This window comes from Sturnus vulgaris, unplaced genomic scaffold (assembly GCF_052056855.1).
Source record: "Sturnus vulgaris isolate bStuVul1 unplaced genomic scaffold, bStuVul1.hap1 Scaffold_195, whole genome shotgun sequence".
Lineage (NCBI taxonomy): Eukaryota > Metazoa > Chordata > Aves > Passeriformes > Sturnidae > Sturnus > Sturnus vulgaris.
The window spans coordinates 90697-116806 of NW_028276170.1; the positions used below are offsets into that span (position 1 = coordinate 90697).

Sequence of the window (26110 nt, forward strand, 5' to 3'; positions counted from 1 at the left end):
CACTGAATAAACATACACTTTCTAACTTTAAATTGTTAGAGAGTCTTTTGTCTGTTACAGCTGAGTATCGGACCAATAAACCAATACTCATATTTTGGTAAATCATATTGTCTCATAGTCATGGTCATCTCATGGTCATCTCACAGTCACCTCATGGTCACGATTGTCTCACAGCCATGGTCATGTCACGATCATCGTTCTGTTTTGGTAATCTCATGCTCACGGTCATGTCGCTGTAATGGGCATCTCACAGTCAAATCATGATCATGATGCACCTGGCCATGGTGTGTTGTGGGCATCTCATGGTCATCTCTTGGTCACAATCATCTCAAGTTCATGGTCACCTCACAGTCATGGTTATATTGTTGTAATGGTCACCCCATGATCCTGGTCCTCTCATGGTCACAGTCATCTCAGGGCCATTTTATGGTCATTGCCTGATCACCATCATATCATGGTCATGGTCATAGTTCAAACCAAGTTCATATCATGGTCATTGTCATCATATGGTCACAGTCATCTCAAGATCATGGTTGTGTCATGGTCATTGCATGGTCATGGTCATCTCATGATCATCTTGTGGCCATCTCATGGTCACTATCATGTCATGGTCTTGATCCTGCCATGGTCATGTTGTGGTTATCTCACAGTCATGGTCATTACATGGTCATCTCAGAATCACCTCGTGGTCACAATGGTCTCATGGCCATGGTTGTGTTGTGGTCATCTCATGGCCATCTCTTGGTCATAGTCATCTTAAGCTCATGGTTGTCTCATTGTTATGGTCATCTCATGGTCATTCTTGTATCATGGCCATGGTGATCCATGCCTCATGTCATGGTTTTTATAACCCCATGGCTATGGTTAAGTCATGGTCACTTCATAGTCACCTCATGACCGTAATCACCTCACGGCTGTGTCATGGTCATGAAATGCTCACACTCATGAACTGGTCATGGTTATGTTGTGGTCAGCTCATGGCCACAGTCATGTCATGGCCATGGTCACAGTAATTTCCTGAGCACCATCATCTCATGCTCATGGTCATGGTCCTCTCATGGTCATGATCACCTCATGGGCATGGTCACAGTAATGACCATCAAATGGTCATGGTCATCTCATGATCGTCTTGTGGTCAACTCAAGGCTACAATCATATCATGGTCATCTCATGGTCATGTGTAGCAATGAGGAACAAAGACACACGGATTTGCTTGCTTGCTCCAAAGAAGATCGTTTATTGTAACCAACTGAACGTTTTTTATACTCAAAACTTAACCCAAACCGAACCCAAACTTTACTGAAACAAGCCCGCATTGGCTGCCTGTCATTGCGGTGTCGCTGTTGACGTGTCCCTTGACCCAGTCAGCTCTCTGATCATGTGGTGTCCACGCATCTCCCCAGACCATCACTGCCTCACACACGAGGTGACCACCAAGCCACTCTCTGGCCATCTGACCTGCAGCTGAGCCCTTCCCAGAGTGCCCGCACCCTCAGGGAGCGCAGGGCTGGATTTGGCCGCCAGAGAGTTGGTGACCCTCGTGAGATCCTCGGTGCATTTAGTTCCTACAGGAGTGTGGGGACCGCTGGGAAATGATCTGCATGCCTTGTTAATTGGATGTTCTTCCACCGCTAGCCTGGGGTAGGATCTCTCCCGGTCCTCCTCTCGACTCCCAGGCCTCTCCTCAGCCAATCAGAGAAGGCACCAAAATAATTGAGCCAATCAGAGCACGCGGCACTGATGACTCCTCAGGCAGTACCAGAGCGCCCAGAGCTCCTCACCTGGACTCCACCCGCGCCCCGCCCCCAGCGCCCCCTGCCAGGAGAATTTGGGGCGGGGGAGGTGTCAGACCCTGCCCGGCGCTGGCCATGGGGCGTGTGGGGCAGCTGGGGCCCTACTGGTGCCACTGGGAGCCCCCCGGGCTGGGGGCGCAGAGCTCTCGGGTGAGCGGGAGGGGCAGGAAGGGAAGTGGTGGGAATGGTGGGAACAGTGGGGAGAGGAAGGGAAATGGGGAGGTGGGACCCCCAAAGAGATGTTGGGGGGGGGCTGGTGACTGGGGAGTGTTGGGAAATGGGGAGGAAAATACAGAGAAGGGTGGAAAAGAGGAATTGGGACTGCGGGAAGAAGGGTCCCATGGTGGCTGTGGGGCACTGGGGATGCGGAGTCGGGGTTGCCCTGGAGCTCTTGGCTACTGTGGGCTGCTGGGGGGCTGCTGGGGGGCACCCCCGGACCTATGTCCTGCACACACAGCGCTGTTCCAGGAGATGGTGAAGTCCGAGCGTCACTTCATTCACGGCACCGACCGGCTGAGGTTCGTGGAGAGGAACATCTCCAACCGGGAGCAGTTCCTGCACTTCGGCAGCGATGTGGGGCTGCACGTGGGGACACCTCCTTTGGGGACAAGGCTGCCAGGCACTGGAACAGCGACCCGCAATGGATGGAGTACAGACGGGCTGCGGTGGACAGGCACTGCCGGCACAACTACGAGTTGTCCAGCCTGTTCCTCGTGGAGCGCAGAGGTGAGCGTGGGGCAAAGCGTGTCCCCTCGGGCCCTGCTCTGGGAAAGACTCTGGAGCCCCTCAAAACCTCCCTGGGAATCACCCGAGACACATCAGCCCTTCTTGTGCCCATCCCCGGGGCCTCCTGCTCCTCACTCCAAGTGACTCCGGTGGCTCTCCAAGTTCATCCCAATTGCTCCTGCTGTCCTCACAGTCCTTCCCCGTGTCACCAGAGTCCCTCCCATTTCTTCTCAGTCCACAGCCATTCCATTCCCTGTCCACTCCCAGAGCAGAAAAATCTCTCCAACCCCTTGCCCCACCCAACACGGATCACCAGGACCACAGATCACCAGGGCTCTGCCCAACGGGGGTCACTGGGGATCATCCAACACTGATCCTCCCATGGGGGATGGAACTGGAGCAGAGCACGAAGCTCTTCCCACACTCCAGGCACTCACAGGGCTTCCCTTAGTGGAGACTCCGTTGGTGTCGGGTCAAGGCTGAGCTCTGTGAGAAGCTCTTCCCACACTCAGGACACTTGTAGGGCCTCTCCCCAGTGTGGATGCGCCGGTGGGCAGTGAGAGGGGAGTTGTGCTTGAATCCCTTCCCAAAGTCGGGGCAGCAGAAGGGCCTCTGTTCTGTGTGAATCCGCTCATGTACGAGGAGATTGAAGGTGGTCTGAAACCTCTTCCCACTCAGGACACTCGTAGGGCCTCTCCCCAGTGTGGATGCGCTGGTGGACAGTGAGGGTGGAGTTGCGGTTGAATCTCTTCCCGCAGTCGGGGCAGTGGAAGGGCCTCTCCTCTGTGTGAATCCGCTCATGTCTGATGAGAGTGGAGCTTCTGTGAAACCTCTTCCCACACTTGAGACACTTGTAGGGCCTCTCCCCACTGTGTGTGCACTGGTGGTTTATCAGGTTGGACATCCACCCAAAGCTCTTCCCACATTCCAAGCACTTGTAGGGCCGTTCCCCTGTGTGGATCACCTGGTGCTGGATCAGGCAGAAGCTGTCTCTGAATCCCTTCCCACATTCCCCACACTCGTAAGGCTTTTCCCCAGTGTGGATCACCGGGTGCCGGCTCAGGCCGGAGCTGTTGCTGAAGCTCTTCCCACAATCCCCACATTCATAGGGCTTTCCACTAGTGTGGATTCTCTGGTGCAGGATCAGCTCAGAGATGGAGTTAAAACCCTTCCCACATTTCAATCACTTGTGGGGCTTCTCCCCTCCAGGAGGCTTCTCCACCAGCTCTGAGCTCTGCCTGGATCTCCGGCCGCCTTCCCAGCTCAGGGAGGGTCTTTCCTCCTCACAGCTCCCTGGGCTGGGTTTGCAGCCGCTCCTTGAGAGGGATCTCTGGGGCTTTTCCTCCTCCTCCATCTGCCAACGTCTTGGGAATGAAAAATCCTGGTTTGGGGAAAAGAGAAGAGGAGAGTGTGTTGGGCTGGTGGTTCCTCCCTGCCCAAGTGCAACTCAGGAGGTCATTGGGCATCTTGCGTAAGAACGTCTAAAACACCAAGATTCAGACGAAAAATCCTCCCATCATGACACAGATCAAAAACCCCACAAACACCAAGATTTAGCCAAAACCCTCTCCAAAATACTGAGATTCAGCCCCTGCAAAAAACCAAAGCACCAACATTTAGCCAAATAAAGCTCAGAAATACCAAGATTAACCCATGTGAAAATCATGGATCCCCCTCTCCAGTCACCTGCTGCATGTGATGGGGACAATGCTCCTGAGGCCTGGGGAGAGGCTGCAGACACAGGGAGGGGTGGAACCTTGTGCTCCTTCCTGTTTCTGCTCTTCCTACTCCTGTGTCCCTACTATTCCTCCTACTCAATCCCACCTTCTCCTCCCCATGCATCCTTTGACTATTTTGTTCTCCATCCCTGCTTCTCCTTCCCTTCGCCTCCTGCCCCCAGGCCCAGCACCCACTGCCAGCTCCCTCTTCCCCCGAAACCCACAGCATCCCAGCGCAGGGGCAGCGATGGAGCTGGGGCAGCTCGGGCTGGGGCAGCGCTGGGCTCTCGGCCGCTCCCGCCCGCACTCGCTCCCCACTGCAGCCGCTGCCGCCACCACAGCCCGGGGGGGCCCGGCCTTGGTGCTCCCCACCATGACTGCATTCAAGTGACAGAGCCCCAGAGCCAGCCTAGGAGTGATTTAGGAGACATTCCCTGGCCTGAGGGACAAAATGTGCTTATGGATGGCTCTTCAAGGGCAGAAGAAGGGAAAAGAGCTCTAAGACAAGCTCTGATGAAGGAAAGGGAATTAGACCAAGCTCAGGTTACCGCCTGCATGGTCAGCTCAACCGGCAGAGCTGGGTGTGCTTGGAAGAGCCTGGCACTTAAATGCCCTGAGCAGGAAGGCTCAAATTTCTTCTGGTGACAGCATGGCAGCTAACAGGGTGAAAAAAGCAATTCTGACTTCTCCAGCAATCTCTGGATCACTTATTAAAGTATTTTTAAAACAAATATCTCCAAGATAAAGAATTGTGGAACTAACAGACTCTGAGATGGGGAACTCATTTTACAGGAAAAACCCTTCAGGGGGTTATGGCTGCTTTAGGAATACAATGGGACCTCCACAAGCCCTGGCACCCACAGAGCTCTGGGCAGGTAGAAAGAAGGAATGGGGAAATAAAGAAACACCTTTGGAAGCTGGTGAGAGAAACCAAGATGCCATGGATACAGCTTTTGCCATTGGCTTGGGCAAGAATAAGAGGCAGACCCAGGGCAGATATTCAATTATTTCCCTTGGAATCGATCTTTGGAATTCCTTACCCTGGGAATTCTCTGCCTAGTGCAGGGTGGAGATAAGGGATGTATATTTCAAGCAGTCTGTGGCCAGAATCCTCTCTTGTGAAATCTCTGCCACAGGAAGCTGGGCTGGCACAGAGCCTGCCCTGGCACTTTGCTGTTCACAACATCCACCCAGGACATCGGGACCTGCCTAAGGAGTGCAAAGAAGCACCACTGGTGGCCAAGTGCCGTGGCCCATTCCAAGTGTCCTTGAGCACAGAAACAGCCGCCAGCACAGCTCAACACGGGGGGACCCCTCACCCTGGGCTCAGGGGCTCTCAAGCACCGGAGATTTGGAATTCCCGGCTGCAGGAGCAGCATGGGAGGGCACCACTGACCCTGCACTGAAGGCAACGCAGCAGCAGCCAGGGCTCCACATCGGGCCAAGCCCCTGGGCCTGCCCACAGATCCTCTGCTGAAATCCTCTGCCTGGGCACCCTCCTTTGGCATCTCCACACACTGGGGCCAATCCTTGCTGCCACTGCTGGAGCTTCGCTGCTTTCTGTGCCTGCACTGCCACAGCTGCTGGGGAAGACAACGGCACAATTCCACTCTGCCTCTCGGTTACACTCACACACTGGGCTGACTGGGATTCCATTGCTGGAATATATACCAAATCTAATTGAAAAAAAAAAATCTAATTTCTCTACTCTGGCCTGGTTTGCCTTTGCACTGGGGAAAGGAATTTTAAAGGGTTTTTTAAAGAGATTTCCACCACTCAACAGAGATGAGTTTATCATCTCAAGAGACTGGGAATAGCCCAAAATATACCCACAAAGTGAACAAACATCAAGGGAACAACGGCCAGCAGCAAACATCAAGGAACACCCACGCCAGACACTGCCCTCCGCACAGATGGAGACACCTGGTCTGGAAAAGGCTGACAATGAACTCCGGGAGTGTGGACCTAATTAACATTAGACGGGAAGAAATCTGAGTCCAATAGGAAACCAAATACTGAGAACGTCACAACTTGGAAGAAACAAACACTAAACCAATGGATTTCAATGGGTTCAGACTGCATAAAGTTTAGGAAAAATCTAGCAAAACTCACGTGTCACGGAATGATGTTCTCTGCACACTCAGGCCATTATGTGTGGATGAAATGATTTCTGTTCCACACCCTGGCCAGAATCAAGTAATGCCTTGACTCTCACATGAAAGATATTGTTGGATTGCTTTTGTTTTTGCCACATTTTCAGTGACAAGATTTCACCACTATATTAATTTTTTTTAATAATCCTACTTCTATATCATCAGTTAGGTTTGGGTCAGGGATGTGACAAGCACTTTTTACTCCTAGGAGAAGAAGCAGAAAAAAATTGATTGCACTGCAAACCTTTTGTGTATCTTTGTACATGTCTCTTAGTGATGGCAAAATTCTGGTATGGGTTTTTAGGTGTTCACCTTTAGGTTGCACTTTGCAATACTAGAAGACTATTAATAGTGATGCTTCAATGCATAAACAGTTAATGTTTATGAATATTGTTAAAATTATTTATGAATATTGTTAAAAAGAAAAACAAAGAGAAAATAAAAGGAGATGGTGGGGGGATGAAATGTGAGTCTTCCAATGGTGGTCTTTAACAGAAGCTTCATTCCAGACAGCCAGGAGAGGACCTTTAGAAGTGGAAATTAACACTGCTGGAGCAAAGTGTGGACAATGTACCAGGGTCTTTTTTGCCTGGAGGAGGAATTCGGTGATTCTCTCTGCCCCTCACCCCAAGCTCTGCCTGCTTGCACAGATGGAATTTGCACAACTAAAGGCAGAGTCCATATTGGGGATATCTGACTGCAACAGAAATTGGTTAAGCTCCAAAGGGAAACAGCAAACGGAGAATGTTGGGAAAACTTTACGAAAAAAAGTGGGGGTAATCACCCCTCTCCCCGCTCCAACATGTGCTGTCACTGTCTATGTTACATTAGGGTGTATTAGAGCACTGATGTGTTTTTCCTTGCCCTGAGAAATCAGTTGGGAATTCAAGTACTTGATGATTTAATTAGAAAAAAGTGGTCAATTGACTCTTCCCTGGCTGGAAGGCACGCCCAAAAATGGAGAAAAGATGAACAGACACCAGAACAAATCCTACAACACCAAGGACCAGCCCCTGGGATCCCTAACGAATCCTACCTGCGTTGGGGCCGCCTCCGCGGGCTCCGGGGGCTGTCGCCGTTGCCGGCCCACACAGAAGACCCCACAATGGCGTCTTTGCCGCGCCAGGGGCGCCCCGGCGGCGGGCTTGTCCCCGCTCTTCCCAATCAGCGCGCGAGAATGAGAAGTGACGGCAGATTCAGCGAATCGCAGCGAGGGGCGGGCTCTACACACGGCCCAGCCTCGGCGCTGGCTCTTAGGGCTGCGTCGGAGCCCTAACGCGCTGGCCCGGGAAACGCGTGCCGGGAGCTGCGGAGAACTTTGTTTGTGTTCTCAGGCCAATCTCGGATCGAGCTCGGGGCCGTTCCAGGGCTGTTCCTCATCTCCGCCTTTGCCCTCCCACAGCCCGGGGGCCCTGAGAGCGCGGGCCGAGGCTGGGCCGTGTGCAGAGCCCGCCCCTCGCTGCCATTGGCTGATTGTGCAAATGTCACTCCTGGTTCTCGCGCGCTGATTGGGGAGAGCGGGGACAAGGCTTTTAGGCGGGGTGCAGTAAAGGCGCCATTGTCGGGCAGTTTGTGCGGGCCCGGCCGCGGCGGCGGCAGCGGCGGCGGCCCGAGTCCAGTGAGGCCGTGGCGGAGCTCGCAGGCGGCCCCAGCGTAGGTGGGAGCCGCGCTCGGTTCTGCGGGGGCTCGGGGCTCGCTGCGGGCCGAGGGGGCGGCAGGGGGCTCTGGCGGGTTGGTTGTGCCGGTCCTGGCCCGTGTTGGCGCTGGGCTGAGGAGCTGTCTCCTTCCCGCTGGGGCCTCGGCAGGAGCCGGTGCCGGAGCAGCGCTGGCTCGTCCCGATTCCTGTGGGTAGCATAGAGGTGGCTGTCCTGTTCCTGGAGCTGTTCGGGAAAATTCCCGTGGCCGGAGGTTTGTGTGACCAAAGGAGACAGAGGAGTCCTGTAAAAGTGACTTCCTTCGTGAACAAAGGGAGACGCCATGCGGCATTTGCCATGCGGTCTCTCCAGTTGTTGTAGTACGCAGTCTCCTTTCTATCCTCATTTTCCCGGCTGCATTCCCCGTTTCCCTTTCGCCACCAACTGAGGTTCTTGGAAAGTTCAGACTTCCCAATCCGCCTACTGCATGTCCTCGTTAATATGTACCTCTCCTTTTGTATAACATCCGATCTTCCTGGCTCTGTTAAGTGTTTCTCCTTCTCGAAGGTCAGGCACTGAGCAGGATCTTGGCTGAGCAGGTGTCTCTGGAAATTAGTAACAGTTTCTGAAAACGATGGTTTCTCCCATTACTTCATTTTATACAAATTCCTGGCCCTATCTCCAGGCATATTCATCTTACTCTACTCAAATCCTCTTCTCATTTTTTCAGTAATTGTCTTTACTAACTTTAATTTCCATTGGCTTAGTCTCTTTTCCTTGGTCCTCTTTGGTTTGGGATTATTCTCAGTGTCCTCATTCCCTGTCCTTTTATAGACATTTGTGGATCAAGAGGCCTGGCTGCCACCTGCATCCCCTTGCTAACCTGCTGAATGAGCTGCACTCAGCAAGGTGTCGTGCATGGTAAAAAGATGAGAGTTGCTGCAGCACATCAGAGGAGGAACAGCATTCGTTTAACCCATGGAGCCCCAAAAACTTGTCTAAATCTCATCCATTCTACATTTCTACCAGAATATGAGCTACTTTCTTCTTTCCTTTGTTATCTGTTTCACCACTTTTTGGTTATTATCTGTTTGCAAATAGCAGTTTGAATAATTTAATTTTCTACAAATGTGGCCTTCATTTTTGGCGTGTTTGGTTGTCATAAGGTTCGGAGCTGGATTTGTCTGCTTTATTATTATTTCGAGGACATCTTGTAATCTAATGCTGTAGTTCAAATGATAAATGGGTACTTATCCCCAGCAGTGTTAATCAGCGTTTCTAAAGCTCTTCTGACTGCCTGGAGCCAAAGGTTCTCTTCCAGAGCAGGCATTGCATGACTCAAATGTGGACCCTCTACAATCTGCTTTTTACTTGATATCTTCAGTGTTGGAGAGGCAAGGCGTTATTTGATTCTGGGCAGGATGTGCAACAGAAATCATTTCATCCACACATAATGGCCTGAGTGTGCAGAGAACATCATTCCGTGACACGTGAGTTTTGCTAGATTTTTCCTAAACTTTATGCAGTCTGAACCCATTGAAATCCATTGGTTTAGTGTTTGTTGCTTCCAAGTTGTGACGTTCTCAGTATTTGGTTTCCTATTGGACTCAGATTTCTTCCCGTCTAATGTTAATTAGGTCCACACTCCCGGAGTTCATTGTCAGCCTTTTCCAGACCAGGTGTCTCCATCTGTGCGGAGGGCAGTGTCTGGCGTGGGTGTTCCTTGATGTTTGCTGCTGGCCGTTGTTCCCTTGATGTTTGTTCACTTTGTGGGTATATTTTGGGCTATTCCCAGTCTCTTGAGATGATAAACTCATCTCTGTTGAGTGGTGGAAATCTCTTTAAAAAACCCTTTAAAATTCCTTTCCCCAGTGCAAAGGCAAACCAGGCCAGAGTAGAGAAATTAGATTTTTTTTTTTCAATTAGATTTGGTATATATTCCAGCAATGGAATCCCAGTCAGCCCAGTGTGTGAGTGTAACCGAGAGGCAGAGTGGAATTGTGCCGTTGTCTTCCCCAGCAGCTGTGGCAGTGCAGGCACAGAAAGCAGCGAAGCTCCAGCAGTGGCAGCAAGGATTGGCCCCAGTGTGTGGAGATGCCAAAGGAGGGTGCCCAGGCAGAGGATTTCAGCAGAGGATCTGTGGGCAGGCCCAGGGGCTTGGCCCGATGTGGAGCCCTGGCTGCTGCTGCGTTGCCTTCAGTGCAGGGTCAGTGGTGCCCTCCCATGCTGCTCCTGCAGCCGGGAATTCCAAATCTCCGGTGCTTGAGAGCCCCTGAGCCCAGGGTGAGGGGTCCCCCCGTGTTGAGCTGTGCTGGCGGCTGTTTCTGTGCTCAAGGACACTTGGAATGGGCCACGGCACTTGGCCACCAGTGGTGCTTCTTTGCACTCCTTAGGCAGGTCCCGATGTCCTGGGTGGATGTTGTGAACAGCAAAGTGCCAGGGCAGGCTCTGTGCCAGCCCAGCTTCCTGTGGCAGAGATTTCACAAGAGAGGATTCTGGCCACAGACTGCTTGAAATATACATCCCTTATCTCCACCCTGCACTAGGCAGAGAATTCCCAGGGTAAGGAATTCCAAAGATCGATTCCAAGGGAAATAATTGAATATCTGCCCTGGGTCTGCCTCTTATTCTTGCCCAAGCCAATGGCAAAAGCTGTATCCATGGCATCTTGGTTTCTCTCACCAGCTTCCAAAGGTGTTTCTTTATTTCCCCATTCCTTCTTTCTACCTGCCCAGAGCTCTGTGGGTGCCAGGGCTTGTGGAGGTCCCATTGTATTCCTAAAGCAGCCATAACCCCCTGAAGGGTTTTTCCTGTAAAATGAGTTCCCCATCTGAGAGTCTGTTTTTTCCACAATCCTTTATCTTGGAATTATTTGTTTTAGGAATACATTAATAAACAATCCAGTGATTGTTGAGGAATGTCACAGTGTTAGCTGGCTTACACTGGGCAGTGAATTTGGCCACTGATAAGAGAAGCGGCCTGGCCTAACAGACAGGAGAGAGAACTCAGGTAGGACAGAATTGAAGATAGACGAGGATGTAACCCAATGAGTTCCATCCTAAGCTGCAGGGGCTATTGTTCAGAGTGCTGAGCAGCCTAAACTTGGAACCAATCACAGCCGCTAGCCTGGGAACATTAAGAAAGCTACGTAAGAAGTAGTCAGAAAAATAAAGGCTTTTTTACATGGATCAGCGAGTGCTGTGTTTTCTGTCTCAAGTACAGCAGCAGTCGACTCAACAGAAGAAGTCAGAATTGCTTTTGTCACCCTGTTAGCTGCCATGCTGTTACCAGAAGATATTTGAGCCTTCCTGCTCAGGGCATTTAAGTGCCAGGCTCTTCCAAGCACACCCAGCTCTGCCGGTTGAGCTGACCATGCAGGCGGTAACCTGTACTTGGTCTAATTCCCTTTCCTTCATCAGAGCTTGTCTTAGAGCTCTTTTCCCTTCTCCTGCCCTTGAAGAGCCATCCATAAGCACATTTTGTCCCTCAGGCCAGGGAATGTCTCCTAAATCACTCCCAGCCTGGCTCTGGAGCTCTGTCACTTGAATGCAGTCATGGGATTCTTCCCAGCCCCCTGTGCAGGCTGTTCAAACAGGAGCCTGGGTTAAACCCTTCCCCTGTCCTCAATTCTAAATCCTCCTGTGCCACTGAACAAGTTTCATTCTGTGATCACCGAGCACTGCTCATCCATGTAGAGGCTCCTTTGGTTATCACAGCTTTCACTTGGTGCCAGACTTCAACAACAGGAGATCTCCTGCCATCAGTTTTTGGGCCTCAGGTCCCACTAAAGCTGTGGCTGCACAATTCTACAGACAGTGAGGCCACTCTGGCCACTGGGCTAACCATTTTAGCACAAGAATTCCTTTGGCATGGCCCTGTTTAACATCCACATACAATTAATTTTTTTTCCTGAGTCTGGTAGAGCCACGACTGCGGCATCAATCATTTGTTTATTTCATTTTCTTAAGTTTTGTTCCATTTCTCATGTCCCTACCACAACATTGATGCTATCTAGTGTTAAAAAGTATACAGTGTTCTGGCTAGAACAGAGAATCCTCAATCCAGATCCTGCAATTTCCTGTTAATCCTCAGACTTCTTACAAATCCTTTTTAGTCCTGGATGACTTCTGAGCTTCCCTGGTCTCTCTCTGGGTCAATACACCAGAAACCTGCAGTCAAAATATGTCCCAAATATTTAACCTTTTTCTCCAGCATTTGTACTTTTTTTTCCCAAATACTCAAAGATGCTTTTTAGCCTGAACATTAAGTTATTTCACAGAGACTTCTTCTGCCCCTTCTTGTCCTCCTGATTGCAGCAAGTCATCCACATCCTGCATTAACCCAATCCCTGGGGGTGGGGTAAATTCTTGTGATATCTTCTGCAAGGCTTGCCCGAATAAGGCTGGTGCTTCCGTGCATCCCTGCAGAAGGACCGTCCATGTCTTTCCCATTTTCCCTTCTACCTCTTGTTCCCACTCAAAGGCAAAATACATTTTACCATCCTGTGTAAGTGGCCATCCCCCAGAAAGCATCTTTGCCATCAACGGTGGCAGTGTGAGGAGGGCACCTGGTTGAAGATGGTGTAAGGATCTGAGAGCCCCTGGGTGCTTGGGCTGCCTTAATATGCACCCCACTTTTGTATAGCTAGTGATATTCATGGCTCTGTCAAGTTTTTGTGCTTCTTCTGGGAGTTCATGAATTGAGCAGGACCTTAGCTGAGCAGCAGTCTGTGTGGTCAATTAATAACATTTTCTGACCCTGATGGCTTCTGCTGTCCCTTCCTTATGTCCACGTCCCCGGCCCTGTGTCCAAGCGGATTCGCAGCATGTGTTTGCAGAGACCCTTTGCTGTTGTTCCTTGCATGGGGGTCCCCCGTTTTGGGGCCATCCCCCCTGGAGCAGGGTGTCCCGGCTTGGTGCAGCCCCGCCCCTCGGGCAGCGCTGAGCCAATGAGAGCGCGCGGCGGTGATGACGCAGCAGTGTCCAGGCAGAGCCGCAGCTCCCAGCGTTGCCCACCTGGAGCCACCTGCGCCCGGCCCGGGCCCCAGCGCCCCCCGGCAGGGGAATTTGGGGAGGTGGGAGGGGAGGAGCGCCAAGGCCGGGCCCCCCCGCGCTGTGGTGGCGGCAGCGGCTGCAGTGGGGAGCGAGTGCGGGCGGGAGCGGCCGAGAGCCCAGCGCTGCCCCAGCTCGAGCTGCCCCAGCTCCATCGCTGCCCCTGCGCTGGGATGCTGTGGGTTTGGGGGGAAGAGGGAGCCGGCAGTGGATACTGGGCTTGGGGGCAGCAGGAGAGCGGAAGGAGAAGCAGGGTTCAAAAACAAAATGGTCAAACGATGCACGTGGAAGGAGAAGATGGGATTGTGCAAGAGAAGGAGGAATAGTAGGAGGAACAGGAGTATGAGGAAGAGTAGGGACACAGGAGGTGCAGTAAGCGTAGAAACAGGAAACAGCACAATGTTCCACCCATCCCTGTATGTGCAGCCTCCCTGCCAAGCCCTAGAAGTGGTGTTCCCCCCACATGCAGCAGGTGACAGGGGAGGGGGATCGACAATTTTCACAGGTGAATCTTGGTTTTTGTGAGCTTTATTTGGCTAAAAGTTGGTACTTTGGGTTTTTTGCGCTGGCTGATTTTGGAGGGGATTTTGGCTGAATCTTGCTGTTTGGGTAGTTTTTGATGTGTTTGTCATGATGTTTGTAGAAGATTTGGTATTTTGGACATCTTTACAGATAGAAGATGTGCAATGACTTTGTGAGTTCTGCTTGGTCAAAACAGAACCCCCAGCACAAAGCTCTCTTTTTTTTTTTTCCCCCCCCAAACCAGGATTTTTCTTTCCCAATGCATGGGCAGAAGGAGGAGGAAAAGCCCCAGCGTTCTCGCAGGAGGAGGGGCTGCAAACCTAACCCAGGGAGCTGCAAGGAGGAAAAACCCTCCTTGTGCCGGGAAGGTGGCCGGAGATCCAGGCGGAGCTCAGAGCTGGTGGAGAAGCCTCCTGGATGGGAGAAGCCCCACGAGTGCTTGGAATGTGGGAAGGGTTTCAGGTGGAGCTCCAGCCTGATCCGGCACCAGAGGATCCACACTGGGGAAAAGCCCTATGAGTGTGGGAAATGTGGGAAGAGCTTCAGAAACAGCTCCAGCCTGATCCAGCACCAGGTGATCCACACAGGGGAACGGCCCTACACCTGCTTGGAATGTGGGAATAGCTTTGGATGGAGCTCTGACCTGAGAAAGCACCAGCGCATCCACACTGGGGAGAGGCCCTACAAGTGTCCTATGTGTGGGAAGAGTTTTAAGACCAGCTCTGATCTCCTCAAACATGAGCGGATTCACACAGAGGAGAGGCCCTTCCGCTGCCCCGACTGCGGGAAGGGCTTCAAGGAAAATGGCACCCTCATCAGGCACCGGCGCATCCACACTGGGGAGAGGCCCTACGAGTGTCCTGAGTGTGGGAAGAGGTTCTCCAGGAGCTCAGCATTGACCCAACACCAACGGACGCTCCACGAAGGGTAGCCCTGAGAGTGCCCTGAATTCGGGAAGAGCTTCTGTTCTGCTCCAGCTCCATCCCCCATGGGAGGATTGGTGTTGGATGATCCCCAGTGACCCCCATTGGGCAGAGCCCTGGTGATCCGTGGTCCTGATGATCCGTGTTGGGAAGACACCTGGCTGGGGGGGCTCTGCATCATCCTCTCTCCCTGTGGACATGTGGATGAATGCAGGGGCAGGAAATTCCACTGGGACCCGAACTGACATTGGGAATTGTGGAGGGAGCAGAAACCATTCCCAAAGCAGACACCCTCTCTGTGTCTTTGGAAAGGGCCCCATGGAAAACGATATCTTTAAGATGAAAAATTGCTTGCTCAGAGAGACGAATGCCAAAAGATATTCTGCCCCCCTTGGTAGACCCTCATGTTATCTTTTTGTAATATTAGTGGTCCATTTTCCTCGTGAATTAATTGGTTAGTTTCTTACCTAAAGTCCTTTGTAGATTGGTCAGTTTTAGAATTCCCTTGGTAATTGGTGCAAAATGTAAAACCTTCAAAACATATAAAAACCCCTTAGAAACCCCACCTGTTGAATATGCTAGACTGGATAGACTGGACCCCTTCGTAGAATAAAGATATGGAAAAAATCCTATATTTTTATTCCGATCATTATCTCTTCTGGCTCAGAAGGCACTTTGCAAGCAAAATTTTATGTGGGCAAGGCTTACAAGCGTGCCTTGTTGCCAAGAACTGCTTGGGCAATTTTGGGGTCTCACGGAGGGTCCCACCGGCGACAGGGAATTCCTTGGGGAGAGCAGATTTGTTGACTTTCAACCCTAGGAAATCTTCTGTGTTCACTCCTATCTTGTGGTGGCATCCAGGAATACTGAATGGTCTTGGAGGTCCTTTCCAATCTCAGTGATCTCACAATTTTGATTTCCTATTACTAAAGGGTGTCTTCCACAACAAAATGGTGATGGATTGGGGCAAAGACCAAGATTTTGGAGACAGTGGGGTGGAAACCCCTTCAGAAAAGGTTCTTCCCTCCCACCCAAGCACGTGGATCCTCAGCCAGCACGGACATAGAAATCCTTTTCTTTTGGCTTTGATTTGCTCTTCATTTCTCTTCATCCCTTTAAAACATCCAACACTGGGTAAAAATAAAGACACTGAACTGAGACATGGGTGGGGAAATGGGGGGACAATGACATGGTGGGACACAGACATGAAGAGTGACATGGGTACACATGGACATGGAGGGGGATGTGGCCATCCATGGGGATGGAGATGTGGGAGACAGTGACAGGGATGGAAACATGGTGGGGACACAGCCATGGGTGAGGACATGGTGGGACATGGCCAGTGACATGTGGGGACACGGCCACGGCCGGTGCCATGGGGGGAACTTGCAGGGGCTGTGGGAGATGCTGGCTTGGAGGGAGTTGAGGGTTCCTGGCAGGGACTTGGGGCTCGCTGAGGCCTTTGGGGACCCCAGGCCGAGCGGCTCCGGCTGCGCTGGGAGACCCTGGCGGAGGTTCTGGGGCAGCTGCTCAAGGACCCCCTGCCCTGGAGCCCCAGCCGGGCATTGGGCTCCTGGAAGGGAATGAACGTCCTTGTCCCCAGCAGGACAGATTTCTTATTTCTTGCAGGTGCAAATGGTTCTCTTACCAGAATAGCTTGTTGTGTTAATTGTTTTCAGGTTTAAGATTGTTTTCACCTGGGAACAAGCAAGTTACTTAGCTGCACATAGAAGAAGTGACAGGCTAGCTATTAATTAGCAGAGAGCAAGACCTGATTTTATGAAGCCTTTTATAATTTGTCTACCTGACTGCAACATCTCACCCTTTTTTGTTAATTCAGAAAAGGCTCATATGTTCTGATATTAATATAGCTCTCTCTTGTGAGGGTGTTATCTCATTAAGGTTATTACTGGTTATCTCTTAGATATGGGATAAGATACACAAAAGACCGATTACAATCAACAAAACTTAGCAAATTCTATCATGTCATGGACACAGGGTTTCACAGCATGAGGAAACAAAAGAATAATGTCCAGTGTGTCCTAGGGAAATGGAAAGAAATGAGCATTGCTTTAAAGTCCAAATAGTCCATTAGCTGGAAATGTTGATCTTTGACATCACTGAATGTGCTCTTGGATCCTGGAACAGGGAATAACTGAAGAAGGTTAGTAGGAACACTATACCATGATGTTGACACAAGGCTTTTGTTGGCAATTTGCCTCTAAATTTCCAGGCACAGCCATGTCTTGGCACTCCTACTTCTGGTTTTGTTTTGGCCACGAAGGCTGAATTTGTGATTAGGTTCTTTTTCTTCTCAATGGGCTTAATTTTCTTGGAGGCAACTCATGTTTGGCTGAATGAACAGGTGACTACTTTGAACTTGTTGATGATAGAAACACATGCGTATCTTCTCCTTAAGTTAATGAATTAATTAGTCTTTGTAAATTCAATTGATGAGCCTTACGTAAAAATATTTTCTTTTTTTTTGTATAAATATTGCACTGTTCATATTTTCTTAGGGGTTAATTTCCCCTTCTTTGTTTTAAAAACAGCATGCGTGACTCTTGCCATGAACATGAAGGGAACATCAAAACAAAACAATATATATAGTAAAACCAAAAACTTACAGCAATCAGGAATAATTCAGATACAACAATGCAAAACATTTCTGATAACAGATATAATTAATAACACATGTGAAATTACAGGATTACCAATCACTACAACATTGTACCATCATCCCAGCGTCTGCAACAGCTGATAAGCCTCAAATCAGTGAAGAAGTGGATAATCATCACCGAAAATGATTTGGGACGAAATGAGCGCACAGCCGCCTGTGGCTGCAGTGCAGAGGCAGCTCCCAAGTCGGGCAGCAGACGGCGGGGGGGGAGCTCCGGGCCCCGCGGGGAGAACGGGAGCCTGAGCCGGCGGCGCTGAGCAGCGGGGGCTGCAGCCACCCGAAAGGGGGGTGGGAAAGCGCCACAGCGGGGAACGGGGGGGCTGTGCTACCCCCTGAGCCGGGGCCTGAATCCTTAAAAACCGGAATAATCACGGACAGAGACCCTGTAACTAATTAAAGTTAAAAAGTGGTGTGTTTATTCACAAGCACGGGAGTCACCTCCGAAAGGAGTGACCGCCCTGAACAAGGTTCTTTGCCCTCTATTTATTGCCCAAGATCTTACATACAATACATATGCATAACCCCAGCACCTCCCATCCCCATCCCATATTAAAATGAGCCCATTCGTCCTTCATGCGTGGCAGTTCTTCTCTTGAATTGGGTCGGTGGTCTCGAAATGGGAAATGGGTCAGTGGTCTCAATGGATGAAGTTGGGAGAGTCTTCATCAGGTCTCTGTGACGCCCTGGAACAAGCCAAGGCCTGGTGCTTTGTGATTAATGGTTTATTATTTTACGTTCTTCTATACATAAATTCATAATAGCAGATAATTATACCAATTAGCTCTAGCCTAAGCATCTAGTAATTATTAACTTACCATTTACCTACCTAACTTACATCTTGGTCATGGAAACTACTTTTACCCTTAGCAAAAATCTTAACTTTTTAAAACCATGATTCACCCATTTCTCTCTCTCTCTCTTTAACTCTCCTTCTATCACAAAACTGAGTTGTTTGCCCTCAATAAAGTGCAATATTTTTTGAGCAAACTGATTTGTCCTTCTGTTGTTGTCTTTTGTAACTCTGAGATCAAAACGAATCATCACGACTCCCGCCTCGATTAACAGCGGATCGGGACACCTTCCCGCCCCTCCCGCTCACCCCAGAGCTCCGCAACCCCAGCCCGGGGGGCTCCCAGTGGCACCAGTAGGGCCCCAGCTGCCCCACACGCCCCATGGCCAGTGCCGGGCAGGCTCTGACACCTCCCCCTCCCCAAATTCTCCTGGCGGGGGGCGCGGGGGGCGGGGCGCGGGTGGAGTCCAGGTGAGGAGCTCTGGGCGCTCTGGGACTGCCTGAGGAGTCATCAGCGCCGCGCGCTCTGATTGGCTCAATTATTTCGGCGCTTTCTCTGATTGGCTGATGAGAAGCCTGGGAGTTGAGAGAAGCAATGGGAGAGATCCCCCCCGTGCACTTGCATGGGAACAACAGACCCAGCCTGGGCACAGCAACGGAATTTATTACAACCAAATCACAGAAGTACAAGGAGAAGTGAAAGAAATATCTCCAACCCCTTCCCCCACCAAATGGGGATCACCAGGACCAGGGATCACCAGGGCTCTGCCCAACGGGGGTCACTGGGGATCATCCAACACTGATCCTCCCATGGGGGATGCAGCTGGAGCAGAGCATGAAGCTCTTCCCACACTTGGGGCACTCAAAAGGCTTCCCTTAGTGGTGCCTACGTTGGTGTTGGGTCAAGTTAGAGCTGTGTGAGAAGCTCTTCCCACACTCAGGATCCTCGTAGGGCCTCTCCCCAGTGTGCATGCGCCGGTGGACAGTGAGGGTGGAGTTGAGATTGAATCCCTTCCAGCAGTCGGGGCAGCGGAAGGGCCTCTCCTCTGTGTGAATCCGCTCATGTAGGAGGAAATTGGAGCTGGTGTGAAACCTCTTCCCACACTTGGGACACTCGTAGGGCCTCTCCCCGGTGTGGATGCGCTGGTGTTTTCTCAGGGCAGAGCTCCACCCAAAGCTCATCCCACATTCCAAGCAGGTGTAGGGCTGTTCCCCAGTGTGGATCACCTGGTGCCGGATCAGATGGGACCTGTCTCTGAAGCTCTTCCCACATTCCCCACACTCGAAGGGCTTCTCCACAGTGTGCATCCTCTGGTGTTGGATTAGCTCGGAGGTCCACCTGAAACTCTTCCCACATTCCAAGCACTTGTAGGGCTTCTTCCCTCCATGAGGCTTCTCCACCAGCTCTGAGCTCTGCCTGGATCTCCGTCCACCTTCCCGGCTCAGGGAGGGTCTTTCCTCCTCGCAGCTCCCTGGGCTGGGTTTGCAGCCCCTCCTCCTTAAAGATCTCCGGGGCTTTTCTGCCTCCTCCATCCCTGCACACCTGAGGAATGAAAATTCCTGGTTTAGGGGGAAATAACAAGAAGAGAGCTCCATAAACTGGGTGTTCCTCCTCGCCCAAGTTCGTGTCTGGAAGTCATTGAGCATCTTGTGTCTGTAATAACCTCCCACACACCAAGATTCCCACCCAAAATCCTCCAGACTTTAAGACATGGATCAAAAACTCCCCAAAAATATAGATTCAGCCAAAATCCCCTCCAAACGTGTGCTGGTTTGAAAGCAAAGCCAGTGAGAGACTCCAGTTCAGAAATACAATTTTATAGGAAAAAAGAGAAGAGAAAAATAATACATGCAATAGTACAAAAGAAAACAACTGACAGAATCAGAATACAACCTGATACCCCGCTAGTTAGGGTGGTGGTAGCAGTCCCAATGAAGTGGTCTTGTTGTAGTAGAGATGCTGTAAGAAAGGTCTGGTAGCTCTTGTCCTCTGGAAACCAGTGGGTAAGGGCTGCCTTGGTGTTCCAACTCTCAGATTTTATCTAGGTAGGAAAGGCTTGGCTCCTCTCCCTGGCTGGAGCATCTCCCAATGGGATGATGGAATTTTATCAGTCATGCAGTGGCACTCAATGGCCCATTAACAGAAGATATCTTCCTGGAGGAAGGATGGGTTGTGGGAAAGATAAAGAACACTGCCCCACATGGTTTTACCAGATGGCCCATTAGCAGAGGATATCTCCCACACAGATAAGGATCACTGCTCCACCTGCTTTTTCCACCACTCTTTGTTCTTTTGATTCTTCCCGGGACCTCTGACTGGTTATTTCATGTTTGCTGCTGATTTCCTCTCCCTTTTGCAGATGAAAATGGTAAAAGTGTCTTTGACCTGCCTTGCTGGATATTGTGAAGAGGAACAGTCATCTGTTGCAAGTGGAAGTGTCACAGGTGGAGCAGAGTTCTGTGAGTGCTGTATCAAACCAGACCTCGTCAGACCTGCCAGAACAACTGGTCCATGCTGCCCTTCACTGCTCTGCCTGTTCCACACGGTTTCATGCCAGAGTAATTTAACTGTTGTTAATTGGGTGTGTATTTCACTCGAGCCAGTCCAGCAGAACCAGCAGAAAGCAGCCCCAGAATGTATGGGGCTCTGCAGAGGAGCCCCAGACTATTCATCAGCCTGCCCGCAGAACTGGCTCCAACTCTGAACCCTTGTGACCACACTCTGAAGAAGAGACACTTCTGATATTTCTGAGGCACTTATGACTGAGGCACTGCACGTGCTTGTGCAGGTAAGAATCCCAAAGTTCTTTCTTACTTCAGGAAAAACCCTGCAGCAGTGCATACCCAGCATCTACTATCAGCACATCCTGGCTGCACGTGCAGGAGAAGCAGCAGCAGCATTGGACACGTGGGATTGTTAAGCTCAATTCCCCTACACTTTGAACAGTGCTCATCACAAATATATTTAATGGCACACCGATGCCTTACATTTCTCCTAAAAGCCTCCCTTGTAACTAAACTTTGCTAGAAAGTTAATACCGAGGATGAACGAGCAACTTCGGTCTCAGTCCGGAGGTGGAGGTGTTCTAAACACTGACTTTCCGAGAGCAGCATCTCTCCTGAAGCGCTCGGGGCCACCTGAGCCGCCGCCGGGAGCGCGGTGCAGAAGCCGGCCTGGACTCAGCCGCAGCGCCGGGCACCGCGCATCGCTGCTCTGCAGGGCGGCCCGCACGTCCTCCAGCAGCTGCCGCAGGCTGCCCTTCTCCTGCTGCAGCTCGGCCATGCGCTCCTCGGCCCGCTCCAGCGCCACCATCTCCTCGCAGCGCTCTCGGGAGCAGGGCCCCGGCGGCCGCCGCTCGGACTCGGCGGGGGCTGCGCGGGCGGATGTGGCTCTCGATGTGCTCGCCCTCCCGGCCCAGCGGCAGCCGCGGCCCCGCGCGGGTGCTGAAGTGGCCGCAGAGCCGCGCGTGGAGCTGGCGGAAGGTGAGCTCGGTCCAGAGCCCGTCCCACAGCCCCGCGCACTCCTCGGGTTCCGCCGCCTCCTCCGGCCCCAGCGCCCGGCACAGCGTGCAGGACTCCTCGCCGGGGATGCGGCCCGGCCCGGCGCAGTCCCGATGCTGGAAGATCTCCTGCAAGGACTGCTCCGGGCCGCTGGCCAGCACGACCATCTCGTTCTCCACGCCGCGCTCCAGCCCGGGGCGGTGGGCGAGGGCGCTGAGCAGCCACTGCGTGCGCCGGGCCGGCCGCCCGGAGGGGTCCCAGCCCTCAGGCGGCTCCTTCGCGCCCGCCCGGCCCGCGGCGGTACCCGAGCATCCTGAGCGCCGCCCGCCCGAGCGCTCGGCCCCGGCCCCGGCACGGAGCGCCCGGCTCGCCCCGCACGGAGCCGCGTCCGCCTTTATCCGGCAGGAGCAGGGACTCGGGCAAAGCGGGCAGGTGCCGCCCTGCTCCCTTTGTCTGCCAAGCCTGAGCCCCAAGTGTGGTTCTTATTTCTTAGCTAATTTCTCCCTGGTTTCTCTCTAACACAAGCAAGACAATAGCATCGCACAATCCAGTTTGACAAGTAAGGCTTGTGAACGAGTGAGTGCTTCCACTAAATAAAAAACCCCATGTGCTTGAACTCCGATCTTCTGTTTGCTCAGGCTTCCTCATCTCTGTAGATGAGGTGACTTTCTGGTGTTGGTATGTGGATGTTAAGATGTCTGTGTTAGAGATGAGTAAGCGTTAAACTTGTTGAAACGAGCTGCCCAAAGCAGTGATTTTGGTCTCTCTTTGCCTGGGGAGCAGGACCAGCATTGTTGAACGCAGGCACGGCACGAGCAGGGCTCATCCAGCAGCAGGGACACGCCAGGAGCCAGAGGGGACCGTGACACCAGAGGGGACCGTGGCACCAGCCGTGCCCGAGGTCTGAACAGGCTGCCAAAGTCAGGTGGTGCTGACAGGCTGCGTTAACAGCCCAGGCAAGGCGTGGTGAGGAGCCAGGCCTGGGGGCCACCCAGGGAGTCCTGTCAAGAGCAAATCGTTCTAATATTCTCTCTAGGACAAAAAAGGAGCAAACCAGTCCAGCTGATATGTGAGGAAAAATAATTCAACTTCGTTTAAAACGCTGCTTAATACAGAGTTTGGTTTCTTTTGAGTGAACTGATGCTAATAAATATTTGCTCCCATATGGTGGGGTTTCTCTGCAAATAGGCCTTGATGGGAAATTTCTGACCACCTTTAGTTTTGCTCTTTCTTAGGTAGAGCACCTGAGTAGCTTTGTTGAGGAATGGAGAATTGTTTGTAGCTCAGTATTTTCTCAGGAGGAGCCTTAAATTTTAGCACAGGAGAAAGGAAAGGCAAAGGTTTGAAAGCCTTCCCCTGCTGAAGTGACACACTTTGAGAGGGGTCTGTGAGGAGAAGTCCCCTCAGGCACTGCCAGGGCTGTTTGCCTCCTGTGCAGGCTCAGTGTTCTGGGAGTTCCACAAGCCTCAGCTGCCACTGTATTTTCCTCGGAATATTTCTTGTTGTGCAGTACACAGGGAGAATATTTTGTGCTAGATTGTCCTCTGGACTTTGAGGTGAATCTCAGTAATAGTGGTGATTTTCATGTCCAGATGTACGTTTTATAGATAGTAAGGAAAAAGGAAGAGGTACCAAGGAAAATTAGTTGCTCAAAATGTGGGTGGCCAACCACACTAAAAATGAGGTCTGAACTGAAGAAATTTTTTTATTGCTTTCCCTTGAGAAGTGAGGTAAAACATGCAGTGCTTAAAATGTTCTTTGAAAAGATTCAGCCAGGGCCCAGGTGTATGAAAATCAAAACAGCAAAGGATGAGGCAGGGCATGGGAAGAATCTTCAACCCTTCCTCTTGAAGGCACAACAGTATGAAAACTGCCTCTGGATGTTATCCATAGGTAACACGTGTTATTTGTAGAGAAGAGCAGATGCCCCAAGCTGTTGCCGGCCCAAGTCCTGCCGTGGCTGGCCCAGTGTCAGTCCTAGCTGGACCAGGGTGGCTGGCTGGGCAGGGGAGGAGGTGGGGGGATCTCGGGGGGCTTCCGCTTCACGGCCGGGCTGGGGGGCCGTGGGGGAGGCAGGGAAGGCTGGTGCTCTGCTTTCCTGGGCGACTGCTGCTGCTGAGGCCGTGTGTGAGAACTGTCAAACCGGACGGTCCTTGGGCTCCCTGGGGGCGAGGGAGAGTCGGGCCTCCCTGACCGGGATGGTGGAGCTGCAGCAGGGCGAGTGTGGAGAGAGGAGTGGGTGAGGCCCCAGCTCACACAGGGACCCTCCTGCACAGCAGGGCCCAGAGCTGGCAAGGCTACCCAGCACGGCTGGAGCTGCTGGCACACCTTGGCTCAGCTGGACAGCTGCCCCTCAAAGCCCTGGCGAGCAGGGGATGGCTCTGGGCAAGGGTCCCTGGCCAGGAGCGGGCCCCAGAGCACGTCTGCCTTCCAAGGGCGATCTGGTCCCTGCTCTTTCTCCTCCCCACCTTGCTCTGCCTCTGCCCGCTGCTCCTGGGGCTGCTCTTGGCCACACAGCCTCAGTGGGAGCCAGCACTGGCTGCAGCCCCAGCGGGCTCCCCAGGACAAGGCCCAGCAATTAAGAGGCCAATTAAAGCACTGGGCAGCAGCAGAACCCTCAGCAGAACTATGTGGACAACCACTGACCATCCACAACTCCACAGCAGCCTCACTGGGAGTGTTTCCTATCAGCTGCCTTTAAAGAAGCTGGAGGGTGGAGATCAACAACAACAACAATAACAACAACAACAACTTACTGTTTGCTTTCCTTTCCTTCCACCACCGGAACCCGACATAGCACAGGACCATGGAAAGTGGCACAGTGAACATTGTCACTACTGTGCCGATCATGCAGGACCTGCGCACATCCTGGGGGCAGACAATTCTTGGGGTGCTCGGTGGATTTTCGGCATCTGTATCTGACTTGCCAATCCCTTCTGTGGGAGCAATGGGGAGCGTGAGCCCGTGCTGTGCTCCACTGCTGAGCTGGCAGCTCGCTGCATACGGCCAGGACGTTCTCTGTTTGCCCCAGAGCTGGGGCCTGCAGGCACCTTGGCACCCCTTGGCACAGGCTGTGCTACCCAACAAAGCCCAGGAGGCCGGGAGGAGAGCCCGGGGCCAGCGCAGCTGCTTGGGCAGTCGCTGCTTCCAGGGAGCCGCGCCCAACCCATCCCTGAGCAGCCACTGCCAGCCCCGACCCTCCCTGCCCCGTGACAGCTCCCCCAGCCCACAGAATGGATCCCACAACAGCAGTGCTCAGCCTGTGGGCTCAGCAGGGACACACCACTCACCCTTGCCATGGGAACTGGGTTTGTGCACAGCATCCAGCCCTGGAACTGCCAAAGTGCTCCCTGCAGACACACCTGTAACTCAACAGCCACAGAAGCTTCTGTCACCTGGTTTCTGCCAGGTTGCTAATGATTTTGCTGTGAGGGGAAGTTAAGAACTTACCTGCAGAAGCTCCCAAGAGTTCCAAATCATCTTCCACCCAACTTCCTTGAGAAGCCTTCCCAGGAATGTCACCTAGAAGGAAGCACAGATCAGAAGCATTTCCATGGTGTGCTGGGATCCCCTTCCACCATAGGGAGCTGGGCAGTGCAAGGAAGGGAAATACACCCACCACGGTGTCTCTCCAGATCACTTAGCATTTGGTCCAGATGTTTGGCAGCCTCCAGAGATTTCTGGTCTCCTGTGTCTTGGCTCTTGGATTTTGGAAGACCTTAGAGCAAAATAGTTGCACTTCATGTGTATGCATAGGGTGAGGCTGTGGGAACCAGGTGTGAATGGACATGGCCAAAGCTGCAGAGGGGCCTGGGGAGCTCTATGGTAGCTCTGGTCACTCTGCACACTCTTTCCATGCCCTGTTCAACATCCCTGGAGGGGAAACCAGGCCAGCCCAGGGCCCCTGCAGACTCTCTCCCTCCCACAGAGGAAAACCTCCCTAAAGCCCTATGGAAAACCATCCCCAACGCTTCCTGGGGAGAAGGGAGCGCTGTCCCAGGAAAGGGGAGCCAGGCCCCCAGCTCACCTGCTCCCTGTGCTCTCCACGGAGCTGCCTGGGCAGCCCTGGCAGGCAGGGCCAGTGCCAGGAGGAGCAGGAGGAAGAGGCGCAGAGCCAGGGCCATGGTGCCTTGCCCTGTGCCAGTCGCGCAGCTCTTGCTGCCCCCGCTGTCCTGACACCGCTGTCCCAATGTCAGCACCACTGCCGCCGCCGCCGCTGCTGCCGCAGCAGTTGCGCTCAAGGCCTGACTGATCGGTGCCTGTGGTGCTGTGCAACCAAGGGGCTCTGGCACCTCTGGGACCTCACAGCCTGCTGTGACCTCACAGCGAGGGTGGAATTTTGTGGGGAGTGGGATCTATGTTCTTTGGGAGGGAGCTCATCCTGCCCAGCAGCTCTGTCCAAGGGCTGTGACACAGTCCCAGTCCAGCTGATCTCACAGCCTGGGGGATGAAGGGATGGAGAGCAGCTCTGCCAAGAAGGGCTTGTGGGTGCTGCTAGATGAGAGGCTGGGCATGAGCCAGCAATGACACATCCAAAGGAGTGAATGTTGAAGGAGGTAATTCCACCCCTCTGGTCTGATGAGACCCCACCTGGAGTACTGCATCCAGCTCTGGGTCCC

At 52.4% G+C, this 26110-nt stretch overlaps 1 protein-coding gene and 1 pseudogene across 3 annotated transcripts; one reads left to right on the forward strand and one right to left on the reverse strand.

Moving 5' to 3' along the window:
- Positions 1-1208: 1208 nt before the first annotated feature.
- Positions 1209-20438, reverse strand: LOC106864497 (uncharacterized; annotated as a pseudogene). Its single transcript, XR_015800578.1, has 4 exons — positions 18834-20438; positions 9396-9436; positions 7427-7706; positions 1209-3900 (listed from the first exon to the last, which is right to left on the reverse strand). The product of XR_015800578.1 is annotated as an uncharacterized LOC106864497 (transcript).
- LOC148217974 (uncharacterized) lies at positions 8255-15152 on the forward strand. 2 transcript variants are annotated; one of them, XM_088158204.1, is made up of 2 exons: positions 8255-9514; positions 13842-15152. In XM_088158204.1, the coding sequence occupies exon 2, from the start codon at positions 13857-13859 to the stop codon at positions 14526-14528; it is 672 nt and encodes a 223-aa protein (XP_088014330.1). In that variant the 5' UTR covers positions 8255-9514; positions 13842-13856; the 3' UTR covers positions 14529-15152. The 2 variants fall into 2 exon arrangements, with proteins under 2 accessions (XP_088014330.1, XP_088014329.1); XM_088158203.1 differs by lacking the exon at positions 8255-9514 and adding an exon at positions 13253-13580.
- Positions 20439-26110: the final 5672 nt, after the last annotated feature.

What these genes read in the sequence shown, in the direction of transcription:
- LOC148217974 (XM_088158203.1), top strand. Translation starts at nt 13,539, where the DNA reads ATGCAGCAGGTGACAGGGGAGGGGGATCGACAATTTTCACAG. An exon ending in GGGATCGACAATTTTCACAG is followed by an intron (nt 13,581 to 13,841) that starts GTGAATCTTGGT and finishes CCCCCAAACCAG; the next exon opens with GATTTTTCTTTCCCAATGCA.